This window comes from Malurus melanocephalus, unplaced genomic scaffold (genome assembly GCF_030028575.1).
Source record: "Malurus melanocephalus ecotype Western Australia unplaced genomic scaffold, MMel_1.1 scaffold_299, whole genome shotgun sequence".
Taxonomy (NCBI): Eukaryota; Metazoa; Chordata; class Aves; order Passeriformes; family Maluridae; genus Malurus; species Malurus melanocephalus.
This window is the reverse complement of record NW_026623531.1, coordinates 68,023-84,638: the sequence shown is the minus strand read 5'-3', so window position 1 is coordinate 84,638 and position 16,616 is coordinate 68,023. Positions and strand designations below refer to the sequence as shown.

Sequence of the window (16,616 nt, the reverse complement as noted above, 5' to 3'; positions counted from 1 at the left end):
ACACCTCACTTTCCTGAAGCCTGCTTGTACTATGAACCCTCTGGAAACAAAGCTTCATTAAAGTGGAAAAGAGCTCAGAGAACAGGAGAGAACAAGTGTGCTGGTCCTGCAGCATGAATACCAGCCCCCCAGCATGGGGAGAATGAAAACTGYCCACAGTGCTAAACTGGAGATGAACTCTTCCGCCTAATAGCTGTGGAGAAAGATTTGGACTTCAAAGCAAAATGCAAGCAAATAAACCCAACACTTCTTTTCCATGTGGAGGGCAATTGTTCTTTGGAACAGTTAAGGGATGACCGTGCTCTAATTTATAATTGTCTCTCCTCCAGTACCAGATCGTAAAGGGCTGCTGCCTGCAACAACAGAGCCTTAGCAAGAGCCTGTGTGACCTCCAGAACTAAATGATGACCATGCAACACAAAGAGTGACATAGAAGTGGGGAAAAARTAATTCCCCTCAGAAGGGAACAGGWKAGTGCCTCARCTTCAGGCACATGAACTGAACTCTTAACACAACATTCAGTTTCCATTCTGTCCAAACATGAACATTTGGATGCTCCTCCTTCCCCACCCTTCTTCCCAGCCCAACTTTCAGCATCTGTCCAAGGGAGTAGACAAAGAAACTTCAATGGGGTCTGCTGGGTATCATCAGTCACTCACAATTGCTCTRTGCAATTTTCATAGTCAGAAGCACTCTGCACTGAACAGAACAGACTAGCCAKAGGCATATGTCACAACTGAGTATCCTTGGCCTTTCTAATCCAGTGTTGGCCAGTTCTCCATGCATCAGAGAAAAGGGAAAAGGAATTYCTGCTGCTACAGTAGTGCACTTAGCTAGTTATGCATGTAAGGAACACTAAAATCCCACCCAGGGCTCCAAAACAAGTCACTGATTATAGCAATMCCAGCCACAAGACAGGGCTGTGGTTTTACCCTGGAAGGGGACGGGCACCAGACAGTGGCCGCCTTCTGTTCAGATGGTGGGAGAGACAGTGAAATGGGAAGGCAAGAACTTACCTTCACTCCATCTGACTTCTTGTTCAGCAGGCTTTTGGCAGCTGTGGAGAGAAGCAGAAACAGGTCAGATTTTGGTTTCGAGACTATCCTCTCTCTCTCGCTTCCCCCACTCCCCTCAAAAATGCACGAAACTTCAGAAGAACAACCATCCTGCTAATTCCTGTCTAGCAGCAAGAGACCTGGAAAACAGGACAAGTCACTCATCAAATCCATCCTGACAGCAGAGGGTCATCTATCCTATCATTCACTTGTTTAGGCAAAAGTACTACCACTTCCATCACCTCAAGAAGAACAAGTCTGAAATGATGATTTAGAGCTTCTCTGTCATTCCYCCACTCACACACTGTGACTCCATGCAGAAGTGTCAGCAGTTACAGGGGGAAAAGCTTAAGAAATCTGTTAGATTTTTGCCAAAGGATAAAGGCTGCACCTGTAAGTGCAGACATTCACATATCAGATGTGGGTACTGATAACACAGAAGCCTTCTAATCACTGCTTATTCACAGTTATTCTGGGGAYAGCTGGATAGCTGAAAGAAAGGGACTGAAAAAGTTAAAAGGCAGCATCCGATAACTTAAAAAAAGRGAGAGTGGCAAAAGAGAGAGGAAACTGGGCTGAATTTCTTCACTGAAAGATAAAGATGCTGTGCTCAACTTGAAAACTGGCACTACCAGTGAAACAGAGAATGATAAGCACACACACAGAGCCCACAACAAATGCCTGGCAGAAGGCATACTTGGGAGAAATGAAGGAGCTGCTCCATCTATTACAGCAAAGTGGAACACTGACAATGACACTGTCAACAGTAAGACCCCATCTACAACTTCAATAGATATAAAACATATCTTGTCTACTTATGAAGAATGTATTCAGTTGTTTCAACTTCTGTAAACAGCATGCGAGACAACTACTGTACCAACACATGCCACGGCTCTCCTAAGCAGCTGCTGGGAAGCTTCTGGGTCTGGGCACCTGGCCTGGGTTTTAGGTGCAGCAAAGATGAGGCCGAGATAAAAGGCAAGACCTAAGACAATGCTCATGTGACTGTTGAAATGTTCCATTCCCAAAGACAAGCTCACCAAGTTGTACAGAGTGCTCAGTCTCTCTGGAAGCAGCAATGTTAAGCAAAAAAGGTTTTTGCAATATTGAAGCAACTGTTCAAATTTTGTGTCAACCATATTTTCCACGCTGCCTTCCCTGCAAGACCCTACAGAGATGGATTAACTACACATTATTAGATGAGTTGGTGCAARTGACTACAGCACCTCCTCTCAACAAAGAGGTGGCACCCCATATTAGCTTACAAGATTCTTTCAACTGGATTCTTAATTCTACCCCTGAATACAAGTATAAGGCTAGATTACAATTTTGTTTTCATTCCAGTTCCCAGATACCAAGAACACTGGAAGAACCTCTCGCAAAGATTTTCTGAATGTGATGTGTCAAAACAGTGTTCTAATGTGCACACGTGAAGGTGGGCAAAGTGACCCAAGCAACTCATCTGCGCTGCAACAGTCTCTTTGTTGAGTGTACACATATTAAAGCATTGCAAGACTGCAAGACAAGTTCTAGCCACCTTCAAGGCATGGCAAAGGCTAGCTTGATTCTACATGCAAGTGAGAAGAACARTGTGACTATGGGGTCAAAAGGGGTCAAATGTTCATAACACACATGCATCAAGGCATCTCACACAACTGCTAACATAACAAGAAACTGTTATGGCCTTACAACACTTCAGAAGGAGTAAAGGATKCTGCAACTTAACAAATATGCCAAATGGGACATCCTTGAAGTGAAAAAAAACCTGCCATCAGAGAAGTGATACAGTACCACCATATGTTCTGGGAATGACCCAGAGACAARCAGGGAAGCAACATTTTTCACACTTTCTCCARTTTTCCCTCAACTTCACATTTGTCTTTGTGGACAGAAGATAGCTAAAATCATGTTCTACARCATTAAAGCAAATTCATCTGATAGTCCCTCTGTGCAGCCCAGCACTACGTTGATCCGTGTCCCTGGTGCAGCCTGCCCATCCAGCCTCCTTTCCTGGCTGTATCTCTGCATGGCACTCACTGCTCTTCTACAGGCCTGACAGCATCCCAGTACTGTAGGAAAAACTTGCTTTGTGGTGTATTTTGTTCATACATCGTACGGTGGTTTAGAAGGAGCAYTGGAGAGCCCATGAAATGCATTCACACACAAAGATGACTCAGACACCTCAGAAAAAAGGGAAGCATGCAGGTTTACCCACAGATTACCATGTGCATGTTACCAGACTGAAAGTAAAGGGGATGAAAGAGGAATTTCTGCACAAGCAACAAACAAGACTTCCTGTAACAATTATCATTTTAGAAGACAGTCAGATTAGCAAAGAGACCACAGGAGGGGGAAAGTCCAAAGGTACATGAAGATAGATGCTTTACTGTTCCTGAAATCATCTTGTACCAATGCTTTGCAGTTTTCCAAGTATGAGATACTAGTACTATTTTTTTCTATSCTTCCCATTTCTTCTATATGTTCAAGGGATTAAACTCCCTCTTCTCAGTGAGTTAAGGGTTCTTCTAGAATAAAGAAATACAAAAGAACATGCTGCTAACCCAGTAACTTGAAAGCACAATTCTGTTCCTGGCTTAACAACTGGAMACTCTCCAGTTAATCTCTGAAGAGAAACACAAAGGGCTCCCCTGCACATTCCCCTCCCTCTTCCCACATTGCTCAGTTTTGGCCTCCATAATAAACAGCATGGGCTCTGAACCATGCTCCTGGTAGAAACACAAATCCCTAATGCTGAACTCACCAACAAATACCAGACACTCTGGATGTAGCAGAGTCAAGGGGAGACTGAAGAGGAACTGAAATGCCCATTCCAAAGACAGCCATGGATAGTGCCTTCCCCACGCCTTCTCTTCCAGAGACAGCAGCTCTTCATCCAGCCTGCCCTTGGGTTTGCCCTGTCCTCAGCTGCCAAAACTCAGTTACATTTCTCACCTCAATTAAGCTTCCAGAGAGGTTTTTTTGGGAAGCAGGAAAAACCCATGAGGTTGCTTTTATTAAGTTTGATTAACTCATGATGCTAGTCTAACGGACAAGCCAGGTTCTGGTTTCTAAACACAAGCATTTATACCTGAAGAATTTTGGACTTTACTGAGACTTGATAAAATACAAATGGTATCATATCAACACAGATTTCACAATGACAAAGAGTTGCAGCTTGTCATCCTCATATTCTCAGTTCAAGAAAGTCATATTAACTATTTCTCAACTTGATKTCACTTCTGGGTTCACCACAAAGGAGCTAACAAGTCAGTGTAAAGTCACAAGAGGCACTTGGGACCATCACAAACAATGCCCATGAATGCAGTGTAACTTAGAGAATACCTATTTATTAAGAACAAACACCACAATAAAAAGTATTCACAGAGCTCTCCAGAACTTTAGAGAGAGGAACATAAAAGAAGAAGACATTATTGTAATTCATTTACATCCATTTCTGATTATAAATTAGACTCTCTGGCTACAGTGATAAACACATAAATGCAGTAATGAAATCCATCTCACTCTGGGAAGTTGCAAATGTAAGTTATTTACTGAAATCCACTACTTGAGCAGGTCCACACTGTAGTAGTTGAGCATCATTCACTAAAACCCCTTACCCACTTGTAAGCTGTGCATAAAAATCAACTTATGGAGAAAAGCCACTTCTCAGCATTTTGTGAAGATGGCTGCTCCTAAGGAGAAAACCAATTTTTTTCCCACCCTTTTATAGCAAGCTTATTTAGAGAGTTTTATCTATAAAAATTCAGGCATCCCTAAAATATTGCAGRAATCTCTGAAAACCTTGCAACTCTCTCCTAATAATAATTTTATATTTACTTCTCAGAAGATGATATAGGAGTTTCTTGCATATGATCTAATCAGTTGATTTACCTGACTGCACTTCTGTATTCTGYAAGTAAATGCAGATCAGATCAGTGTTGGCTTGGATCATCTGAACGTCAGAAGCTGCAAGTGAGCAGCCAAGTAATCCTGTATATASCCTGGTGTGGACCAAACAATCCCACAGCAAAATTTAGATCACATTGTTCTCACTTGAAGCTGAATTAGCACCTACCAGAGCGTGGAGAGAAGCTACAAATCCCTTATTATAACCTGGTTTCAACTTCCTGACTTACACTGAAAGGAGTGCAACTGTACATGCTTCTAAATAGCCAGCAGCTGGCCTGAGATGCAATCTTCTAAAAAGAACCACAAACAGCCAATATTAAATGGTTGAATATATCATAACTGAGGAAAGGAACCAGATATCCTTTAATATACTGTCCTGGGGCAAAAGGCACATAGCAAGCAACAAATTACTCACAAAAGAACAGAAACTTTTTTTTTTTTTTGATGGGCTATAAAGAGAGAGAGTACTGCTACAGATTCTTTAGGAAGAAAATTTGTCACAGGCCTACACAGTGAAGGAACTCCATTTCACAAAATGTGACACAGGCGATAGTAATGACAACAAGATTAAAGGAGTCTGCTCATATTTCCTGCAGATAGTACAATCATGCCTAATTAATTAATACTGGGGTCACATGAGCCTCCATTTTCCTCTTTGTTCAAAACATCTGCGAAAGAAGCTTTTAGGAGATCTCATCCCCAGACAGGAAGAAGCTTCTCTCTTCATAAATCTAGTTCCCTGTCTGCTGGGAATGGGACTTCTAAAAGCCCACAAAATAATGTCACCCAATTAGAGAAAATAAAAACCCCTTAAGGGCTTTAGAGAAAGAAACAAGTATTATTGCAGAACTCTTCAAGGGCAATTAGATGCTTGTCATGATGAGAAAAAGTCTGTTCTCAACCCAAAGTTCCTGCATGAACATTTTAAGTTACTACTTTCAGTTAGCATGCATTTATTCTTTAATTCCAGCAGATGTATCTACTTCAACTGCAGCAACTAGAAAATCTAAGTAAATTAAAAAATAATTACAATTTTTAAAAAGTCAAGCTCATATTACGCACAGCCCTGCAAAGAAAATAGGGAGTGGATGATCTCACCACTTTAAAAACACAGAAAAATGTAAGAAATTGCTGCTTTYCACAGAAGCTTTGCATGTAAATTCACAACATCTCTCTCTGGACAGTTTTTCTGAGTGTCTCATACTTGGAATCAGTTTATATTCAAAGCAGAACTCAGTGACACTGCAAACCCTGCACTCACTATGGGCCACCTAGGATTTCCTTTTTTTCAGCTGTTAACTGAAGTGGATCCAGCAGCTTCAGCCCTTGAGACAGAGAAGAATGAGTAGAGCAAGCTGCTTCCTCCTCAGTACTAGCTCAGGGATTAAGTGGATGTATAGGTCACACACCATTAAGGAGAACCCTTCTCTCTGGCATTTCATGTACTYGGAATCTGAGCCACAGGAGATTTTCTTACCCAAGCACTTCTGCAGCTTCATTAGAAGTGACAACATTTGTGGAACTAAAAATTAATCTAAAACTTCTGTTTATAAAGAAAAGAATAAAACCCCTGTGTATTTCAGAATTGTCAATTAAGTGAAATAAAAATGAGCTGTGTAAAYAGAACAAAAACGGTTCATACCAGCAGAAGGCCCAAGATAATGTTTAGTTTTGTAGGAGTGTGGAAGTCTGGTCACTGTGTCATAGCTCCTCAAATAGTTATTTTGAATCAATCTCAGAAAAAAAAAAGAATATAATTTATAMTTTTTATTGTAAGAAGTATATAATYTTTAAGTCCTGTAATAGYCCAATCCTGGGACAGATGAATTGATAAAATCATTCTGCCCCTTTAAGGCCAAACAATGAGAAATACAGTAAAAGGAAATTGCTGTAGCCACAAGTAATGATGACATATTGGCATAGGTTTACCTGAAAGAAAGAACCAAGACTAAAATGCTCGGATGTTGCTGAGAATTTTCCCTTAATTGTAGCATGGCTTCATTGAATATATTTTTTACATCACCATTTTAATCAGAAGATGAAAAATGCTGCCTTAATTTCACAGAAGAATGCATGAATGTGCACTTTGTATGTTGGGATGATCATTTCAAAGAGGTTTTCTTTACAAGTTTAYTGTAACAATACCAGAATATAAGTATTGGTATCCACCATTAGTAAATGGCCAGATGAAATTAATACACTTCCACTTCATTCATCATCACATAATTCATATAACAGACTTCTACTTGAAAGCAGCTGTAGTCAGGTGCAATAAAAATCTGACTCATGCATTCAGTGACTGCTCTTTTAAAAGAGAAAGAAAATTACAAAGAGYGTAAAGAAAACAAAGAATCCCATAAACCAAAAGCACTTACAAATAGAGGTTTTCCACTCAAATGGAAATGAACACAGCTAAGACTGCATCACCTAGGTGTGCCGAGCCAAGACAATAATCTTCCAAAAAGCATAGATTTACATGTTGAGATTTGCATTTTCAGTAAATGCACTACGTAATGCAGTTGGGTGGGAGCCAGACTACCAGCTATTAAATTTAAAAGGATGAAAACCACTTCTGAGACTCCAAGAAGGAAAACTAATAGCTAGATACTTCAGGCCCATTTTTGATGAGTCAAAGTAATACAATACCCAAAGAGTTCCTGTCCCTATTCTCACCAACATTACTTCCCTGTCCCTACTTCAGGGCTAAAGAAAACACTCCTACCTAATAAGAGCTCTTCATTCCTGATTTATGATGGGAAAGCTAATGATACAAGCTAGAATTTATCACAAGTGATTTGCTAACAAAATGTCATTAGATGATTATGGAAACTGATTTTATTTCTGTTTTGTACCAGACTAYAATACCATGTGCTCCTCCCAAAACGAATCATTTCCTATTTCACACTGGTCACCAGTGGAGGTAAAGTGATCACCACTATACCATGATGAACTGAAAGCRTGTTTCCCTGCCTCCTACTCAACCCCAAAATGGTTGAAATATTCACCAACTCACTCACATAAAGCAAAAGCAAGGAAGGGATGAGAACATTGAGAACTTACCTGAAAAATTCCGAGACACAAGCATCGTCGTGAGGATTGCACCCTGTTGGGAAGAGAAAGCAGGGATAACAGAAAGTGCCACTTGAGAAAGGGTTGGGCTGACCCACAGAGAACACAAAGCATCAGACACCAATGCAGAGGTGAACCAGTGCTGCCCAGAAGAACCCTAGTGTATCCAGGATTCCCGTGTGTGGCTGTTGGGCCTGACACAGGACCACCTACAGTCCTGCYTTTCTAGAATCAGCTACATGCCAGGCAGGATAGCCTAGGAAATCTGAAATGGCACTAAGAATTACACTTTAACACATAACTGCTTTTTAGCTTTCAAACAGCAGAGAGCTGCTTTGTGCACTGGCCAAAGGCTTTGCCCCAGCTGCAGGCAGCTGGTAACACCAGTACTGCAAGGTGCAGAGTGTTTGGAACTAAAAGTCCTACAACTGACTGTTCTATTTCAACTTGCTGGCAGAAAGCAGAAAGGGTGAATATGTAGCAGAACAAGCATGGGAAACTTAAAGCTTGAAGAAAGAAACTACTCAGCTCCTCAATACACTGCTTCAGTGCCCTGTACTGGAGGATCACATAAAGTACTTCTGTAACACTCAGCTAGTCATGAAGAAAAGTATTGCTGCTAGGAAGGCACTAACCTCAAATTCAGAGAACTAAAAGTAAATTTAAGACAGATTAAGATGTACTTACCTTTAGCTTCCTTCTAGCATTGAACTTTCTCAAACATTCCACAGTCTCCTGCCTGTGCATCATGGATGCCACAGTGGATCGTTGCTGAAAAACAAAAACAGCAGAAGGTCAAGAACATACCCAWACCAAATCAGCCAGAGAAGTTCATTGCACTTGCACACAATCAAGACATTCAAGCTGACATGACCAAGCCTCTCACCACTGCATGGTTGCAAAACACTGCAACTTGTTCACAACTTGAGAACTTCCATCAAGACATGTTAAATTAAGGTGGGCTACTTCTTTTTTTTTTTTTAATTTGAAATATTTGAAATATTCAGGGTCCTTCAAGTCTTCTCAGCATGTCCATTCAAGCTAAACCACAAATGAATCTGTAATAAGGGGAATACTTACACAGACCCATGGGTGTTTGAGAGCCTGGTCAGCTGTGATACGCTTTGCTGGGTTTATCGTCAGCATCTGGTTGATCAAATTCTTGGCTTCAGGAGTCACAGTGTCCCACTCAGGTGATGGGAACTAAAAGAGGAAGGAAGAACAGATGATGAACTGAATAGGAATATCCTCTACTAGCAGAAGAGATTCTCCCCTGCTACACAGCTGAATTCCAGCCTTTGCCCTTTTAATACCAGGGCTAATCCATTTGCAAAAAGCACTAATTTTTGTGAAAACCCTTACAGAACAAAAATCATCCAGAATCCAGCAAATGAATGGTACCAGACAGCAGGACACACCTGTACCATTCACCAGACATAAGCAAGAAGATCAAGAGTCTTAAAGTTTAGGAATCACTCAGACCTTTGAATTTCTTTCAYACTCAACAATCAAAAAAGTAAAGTCGCAGATCTTTTAAAATGATGAGTTTACATGAAAAACTCACGGCACTGTCTTTTTTTTACCCCACCTGTTTCTTTCTCCAGCATGCTAAAAGATGTAACAGCTTATGGAAAATCACAAACAGTTAAATACAGCAAAACTGTATGAAAGCAAAACCCACTAACAGAGAACATCCCATCAGGTACACTTTTCCCACCATAAAAGAGCATCCTGGAACAATACTGTCACTTAAGTGTAGCAACCCACCAGCAAGYTGTTAGCAACCACCTACCATACCAAGATCATTACCTGGGGAGCAAGAGAGATATAACAGTGCATGGGAATACAGAAGCATGAAAACAAAGAAAATAATTTCAAGTACTTCAGTTGCTGATCATCCATGAAGGGTAACTGCTTTCTGCTATAATGCCAGTAATGATAATGATATTTACACCCTCGCTCAGATGCTTCTATGTGGTAAGATGACAGCATGCTGAGATTAAATCCTGTGAATCTACTGTTCAAATACGGGTGAGCTTCAGAACACAAATATGCTGTTGGGGTAAAGCTCCCTGTCTTTAATTGGGAGAAAAAAAAAAAGATTTATCCTGAAAACATATTCTTTCGATACTTCATTATTTTAAAAAAGTTTATCCCATCTCTCTTTCTCCTGCTTTTTTATAGTTTTACTCAGTTGGGTCATAAAAATACACCTGCCGTATTTGATTTGCATATAATCTTACTTCTGCATCTACAGGCATCAGTAAGGCACTATACAATTTGTTCTGCAAACATTGCAAGAGGCTACTCAAAAATCATGATACTGAGGTTTCAAGCCAGGAAACCTTCCATGCACCTGAACTCTGAAGTATTCATGGTAATGTCTTGCAAAACCCCTACCCAACAGCACAAAGTTTAAAAAAAAAATAAATTCACTGCTGCCACTTCCTCTCTGCTCAAGGGAGTACAACAGACTGGTCGTGTGCATACAGGCCCCTTAGTGCTGGGTAAGGACACCACGGGCTGCTGCATCAGTAAAACTTAAGCAGCTTTCYACCAGGCAAAATGAGGGAAGAATCTACTGAAATTTGTTCACTACAGATAAGAATTCAAAAAACAATTGATAGATAAGGAGAGATCAGGCACTTCACTCCTCATGAGTTACAGATGGAGTTAGGTATCTAACCCCTGAAGTGCTTTGAAAATCCCCGTTGATATAATTGGTGCAAAAATGCCTCAAATAAGAACAAGCAGCACAAAAACTAGAGGGGCAGCAAGGCAAGAGAAGAACATAAGTCCATTTAAGACWATCAAGTACAAAGACATCACTTTGCTTTCACTCAGAAAGCCACTGAGCCAGGACACAGGCAGACCTTTGTTTTCACCAGGACAGCTGCTCTCATGGTCTCAAGCACTGAAGTTGGGAGACAACCAGCAGAAGGAGTCCAGCAGAACCCTCACCCTTTGGGGTTTTATTTTTGTTTAATACRAATGACAGGACAGCCTACAAAATGAACTCCCCAAATTCCTCTTGGTATTCATACCCAAGGCTTCAAGCTATGATTTCCAGGAGCTGTTTCTTCCCTCTCAAGCCTCTCCTTACATGGAAGAATTTATGTCAAACATTAAAGTTGTGGTACCAAAACCACACTTTATACCAACTTTGCCTCTTTCAGTACTAACCTCCTTGCTACTCCTCTTTCAGRCACTTTTTACACATCGGTTTTGCCATACTCTAAGAACTGTTCCATGAGCTGCTTTGGCTTTTTACCAGAGCCTCCAACCAACCATGCTGATCCCCACCACCAAGCCACCCCTCCAATGGGCCCCACCATTCAGTCATCCCACTGGGCTCCATGCTTTCCATGGACTATGGCACAAAGACCATAATTTAAGATATTATTCTACAGACTACATGCCCATACTTTTCATTAGGCCTTGATAAAGACAAGCTCCTTCATTCTACCTTCCCTCTGCTCCACTGAAAACATTAGCATTGCTTATCCTGCAACACTTTGAGGTAAATTACTAGAAGACACCATTTCCCACCCTCTGCATTTCCCTAATGAATGTCAACATCCTAGTRTCCACTGTGATGCTTTCCACATATCCCTGCAGTAGCCCCAAACAGGATTGTATCYCAGGCAGTGAAGACAACGAGGTGTATGAGCACATCAAACATCAYTTTGCACAGAAGCTTGGGGCCTGCTGCTGGACACCAGGTAAGAKAGTGCCATGTTTTGGATGGCTTCTACACCCATGCAGGTACTCAGCAAGAAAGTGCCCTTACGTCATAGGCTCCGGCTTTGATCTGCTGATAGAGTTTGTGCTGATCTTCATCCCAAAAGGGAGGGTACCCCACTAGTAATATGTACAGAATCACTCCTGGGAGGGAGAGACACAGATACACTATGGTTAGGCTAATATGCCAATTATTTCTTTAGCCCCTCTTCCTTCCCTCTTGACAGTCCCCAAGGCAATGATTGCTCCATATCTTCCTTTGCCATCATATTTAGCCTTCTGAAATAGAAAAGCACAATCAAACCTGTGTCTGCTGAACCTCACCCTGGCACCTCTGCTCACCTCTTAACTCCAGCTGCCAGGAGCTAGAACAAGCTGCATGTCCTTCTACCCTCCTCTGGCTACCATGGCTAGTGAGTCACAACACCCAGCTGCTCTCAGAGTAAGATGAAGCCACATTTCCTAGGGTTCCTGGGCAGCAAGGGATGTTTTAGGAAGGACTCTGTTTTTAGATGCTTACTGTGCATGGTGTTGGGACAAAAATGACACTGACAAAGCTGACACTCCTGGCTTGCAGAGAACCATTAGTCCATGTCAGGCAACACTGACATCATAGATCTTTAAACTTATCAGTCCCAGATACATTTACACTTATTTTTTTCTTTTAAAAAATATCATCCCTTTTCAGTATTTCATCTTCTGCATAGTTAGTGTAATAGGAAATTGCTACAGATATCTAAACAATTAACTCTGCAAAGCATAGACAGTTCCTATCTCGAGTCTCAAACATCTGATAGATGGCCTGAGGAAAGGATTAGGAGCCAAAATCAAAAGAGTTCAGGCTCCAGTATTAATTCCATCTACACAAGGTGCTTATCCTCAGGTGTGCCTTCATGTCTCCACCCAGTAAGAAGGAGCACTGTGCACCCTCCCAGCAATAGGCTACAAGGAATCACTCTTTTACATGGAATGTTGTTGTATAAGCGTAAAACATTTTGACAGAATCTTACCACATGCCCATATATCCACTGGTTTTCCATAAGGATCTTTTCTTAAGACTTCAGGGGAGAGGTAGCCTGGAGTACCAGCAAAGCCTGTCAGGAAATAGATGATATGATATGAAGTACTTACAGCACCTAAGCAGAAGAGATCTTACCATATCACAAAATCCACTAGTGGTAACTAGCAAATTCCAAAACCCATCTCTCCCACCCTTCATCTTGTATTTGCTAGAGCTGCCTCTTGGTAAACCAACAAAAAGAGGCAAAAAAACCCCCCAAAATAAAGCAGAAAATCAGATGGGATCCAGTGCACAAGTAAGAGGGACCATGTAAACCAGCTGGGCACAAACTTGTATGCGAGGCCTTATATCCTTGTWACATATAATGGCTTTGAGTTTAAAAACACAAGATGCAGATGGGACACATCTGAAAGCCAAATGGTGTGGGCAGACCAGGAGAAGAAGTTGTCTTTCCACAATCTCTGCAGCACAGCAGAGTCTCAGAGCTGATGTTAAGCCTGAAAAGGTCTAATTTCTAATTATGTTTTAGCTAAACAAAGATAAGGTCAGATCCAAACATGCCTGAAGAAGGCCAGGTCAAATGCATTTCTGTAAAGTGACCAAACAAAATTCCAGATGTCTACACTTCTGAGCAGTAGGAAAGTTCAGATCAGGGTCTAAACTTAGCAGCTGCATTCATCTCTGTCGCTAGCATCTACTGTAAACKGAGAAGAAAAATACAGAAACGCACAGCCATTTTATCTATCTTTATTTATCATTTTTTTCCGGTATTGCACCTAGGCTTGTGCCCAAGACCTAGAGRCTGACATGCTTGAAAAAGAAGCAGCCAAATACACAGAAGAGTGCTGGAAGAGCTGAGAGAAAATAATCAGAAGGATGAAACTCAACAAGCCACCAGGAAAGAGGGGAGCAAAGCTGGGAAAGCTCAGTCTTACCAAACCAGGCCTGCTGCTCTCCCTGGACTTCTATGGCCAGTCCGAAGTCAGCCAGTTTGACAGCAGCACCCTTACATTTACTCGCTAGTAGTAAATTCTCAGGCTGAGGAGAAGAAAGAAAAAAGAGAGTAAGAATGAAAGACTGACATCCTTGTTAAAACCTCTTACCTAGCATTCACATCACTAACTTGCACCTGCTGGCTGAACTCAGCATGCAGCACTAAACCTGTTCAGGTGAAGACAGCAACAGTAATGAATGGCCTTGACCTAGAGTGGCAGAAAAGTGTCAGGGCTAACACAAACCCTCAGGCTCCTCTGTGGAAGCCAGAGCCTCTTCCAACCCAGTCCAAACATTACATGCCGACACCAGAGGGCACTGGCAGTACAGTTCCTGCAGCACATAAGCCAAACTTCGATTCTGCCCTCCTCAGAGAGAATAAATGGGAGGTGGGGGGAAAGAGGGGAGRGACAATGCAGTAGATACAATCTGCAGTGATGTTTCTCCCCATGAACATTAGACAGTCCCCAAGGCACTGAGAAAGTAAATATGATGCTAATAAGGGCTGCCAAATACAGTGCTGTAATGTGGGAAGGCATCATCTGGCTAGGCAGCAGTTTTCATCCCTTACAGAAAAAGCCTCAGCTTCAAATCGGYATAAGCAGAACAGCAGTGAATATTCTTGTAAACAGTTTTTTTTCAAGCTACACATTTACAGCAGTATAAAATATTTTGTCTTGCTACTATTTTGTCTTGACCTATACAAGAAACAGCCACGTCACTTCCTCCATGTGCCAGGAAAGGGAGACAGACTTTTGACCCTCACATTTCCACCTTGAGTGAATCTCACTCAAATCAYAATTTTATTGTGTTCCAGCAGAGGACTTCAGCAGAAGACTTAACACAGCTCTAGAAACTGGACTGAGAGTTGACAGCTTCCTCTGAAGCACCAGAGCAGCTAGTTACACAAGAGCACTTGAAACCCCAAATCCTTTAAGGTGATGGCTATTTTGGCTTTGCAGGAAAATCAACTTGAAGATAGGCAGGTCAAATGTGGTTTCTTATCCTATCCCCTTCTCATCATTTGTGCAATTCATATCAAGTTGATGTTTTAACTGAGCAGGATGGAAGCCTGGAAATCCAGAAACAGGAGATGGTCTCAGTTTCACAAATGTGATGAAGGTCTTTTTTGCAGCCTGCTCACCATTTTCATCCCATATTTTTACCCTTGCTGTGCCTGACAAGCACAAGATACTTTGCTCATTCATCGGTTTTAAAGTACTGAGCATGTGCCTACTTCTGCTTTGAATGACGGGAGAAAAGCTTTTYTCATCACAGTCCTTGCCACAAGCAGCATGGAAGAGGGTGAACTGGGTCTCAATACATTTGGATGCCACTGGCTCTTCACTATAAGAGAAGTAGAAAAGATTGCACTAATTAAGCTACACTAATGAGAATTCACCACTATAAACAAGACCCTAAAGGARAAGACCAATGAAATCTTCTGAAAATCCCTCCCAACTCCAGATCACATCTAGGCTTAGCTCAACTAAGAAAGAGCGACATTTAAGACAGACTTGTGCTAGCTAAGCACTATTTGTAGCTCTATTTCAGAAACAAACACCTGAAGGCTAATGGTGCTTTATCCACGTGCTTGTTTGCCAACATATGGGTTGTCTCAGGTTTCACATACTTTTTGATGAGGATGTGAATGCACTCCCTAATTTCTTACAGCYCCTATTGGCAGCTCAACATTTGACATTCTTTAATAGCATGTCAATCAAAAGGCATGCTTATGAGAGGGAGGTGCAAAAGACAAAACTTTATTTGGAGCAAGCTCTGCAATTATTACTCACTGACCCTGAAGTCCAAGCTTTTGGCTAGGAGCTAAATATTAAATAAAAAGCATAGGAACTTCCATTGCAAAAAGGAATGGTTACTCCTCAGGCCGGGATAGTATCAGTCGATCAGAGCAAGCAACAGAAAAAAGGTATTAACTGCAGCAGGGAGTGTCTAGCAGCTGATAAGTTCTAAATAAGTTGCTAGCTTTCCTACAAACAAAATTTCTGAAAGGAAACCAGATTATATTTGAACACAAGGAAGACTTCTTCTGTACTGGAAGACACTACTGATTTTCACAGACTCCCTAATTTTGGGCAGTAGTGCCTCTTGAATATTGCTTTCTTAAGAGCTGGCCTAATCAAGAGCAGTCACAGTCACAGCAGAGGAAKTTTTTCACAGTGCTGTGAATCAGGTCAGAAGTGCTGCATGGGAGTTTGCCAAAAACACAAAGGGTTCTCCACTGGATCAAAACACCAGAACACTGCCATCAAGCTTGCAATGTACTTTTACCTTGCTCTCTGAAAAATCTTTTTCTACTTTCCCCATGTACATTGTTTAACAAGCTCAAACCATACTARTAGCAGGTGTCATCCTGCATTAATTTAACTGGACTGCTGGTGACCATCACCATTCCCACTTTAGACAGAGAGGGCTCCAGGGCTCGCAGACCTTCCTGCACAAATCTCTTCATTCTGGAGTCTGCCCAGCTCCCACTACAGCTGCACAGTGTGGGAAGGGAGTTTAGGTGACTTCATTGTGCAGGCTTTGGGGCTATAAATGTGTTATAATGCGTCAAATGATTGATTCATCCAGTCTTTAACTGGCCAGCAGTTTTGGTTTTAGATTAAAAGTGCTTCTACTGATGAGAGAAGAAAGAAATGACACAGAAAATTCTTGCTGAACATCTCTGCCCTAGCGCAGTGGCATGTGTTTGGCAACACTGCAGAATAAAAATACACATGCTCTGTGCAGACAAACTCATCCTGGCAGATTGAACAAAGATTGCTCCAGGTCTCTAGAGATCTTTTCAATCACAAACTAGAAAG

At 41.5% G+C, this 16,616-nt stretch overlaps 1 protein-coding gene across 1 annotated transcript in view; it reads right to left on the bottom strand.

Moving 5' to 3' along the window:
* CAMK2G (calcium/calmodulin dependent protein kinase II gamma) overlaps positions 1 to 16,616 on the bottom strand; it is a gene marked incomplete at its 5' end in the record, with an annotated part of 61,005 nt that overhangs the window by 25,539 nt on the left and 18,850 nt on the right. Inside the window, 7 exons of the mRNA XM_057377034.1 lie at positions 1,017 to 1,057; positions 8,025 to 8,067; positions 8,721 to 8,804; positions 9,114 to 9,236; positions 11,824 to 11,918; positions 12,785 to 12,868; positions 13,731 to 13,833. Coding sequence (XP_057233017.1) covers positions 1,017 to 1,057; positions 8,025 to 8,067; positions 8,721 to 8,804; positions 9,114 to 9,236; positions 11,824 to 11,918; positions 12,785 to 12,868; positions 13,731 to 13,833 — 573 coding nt within the window. The remainder of the gene's footprint in view (positions 1 to 1,016; positions 1,058 to 8,024; positions 8,068 to 8,720; positions 8,805 to 9,113; positions 9,237 to 11,823; positions 11,919 to 12,784; positions 12,869 to 13,730; positions 13,834 to 16,616) is intronic.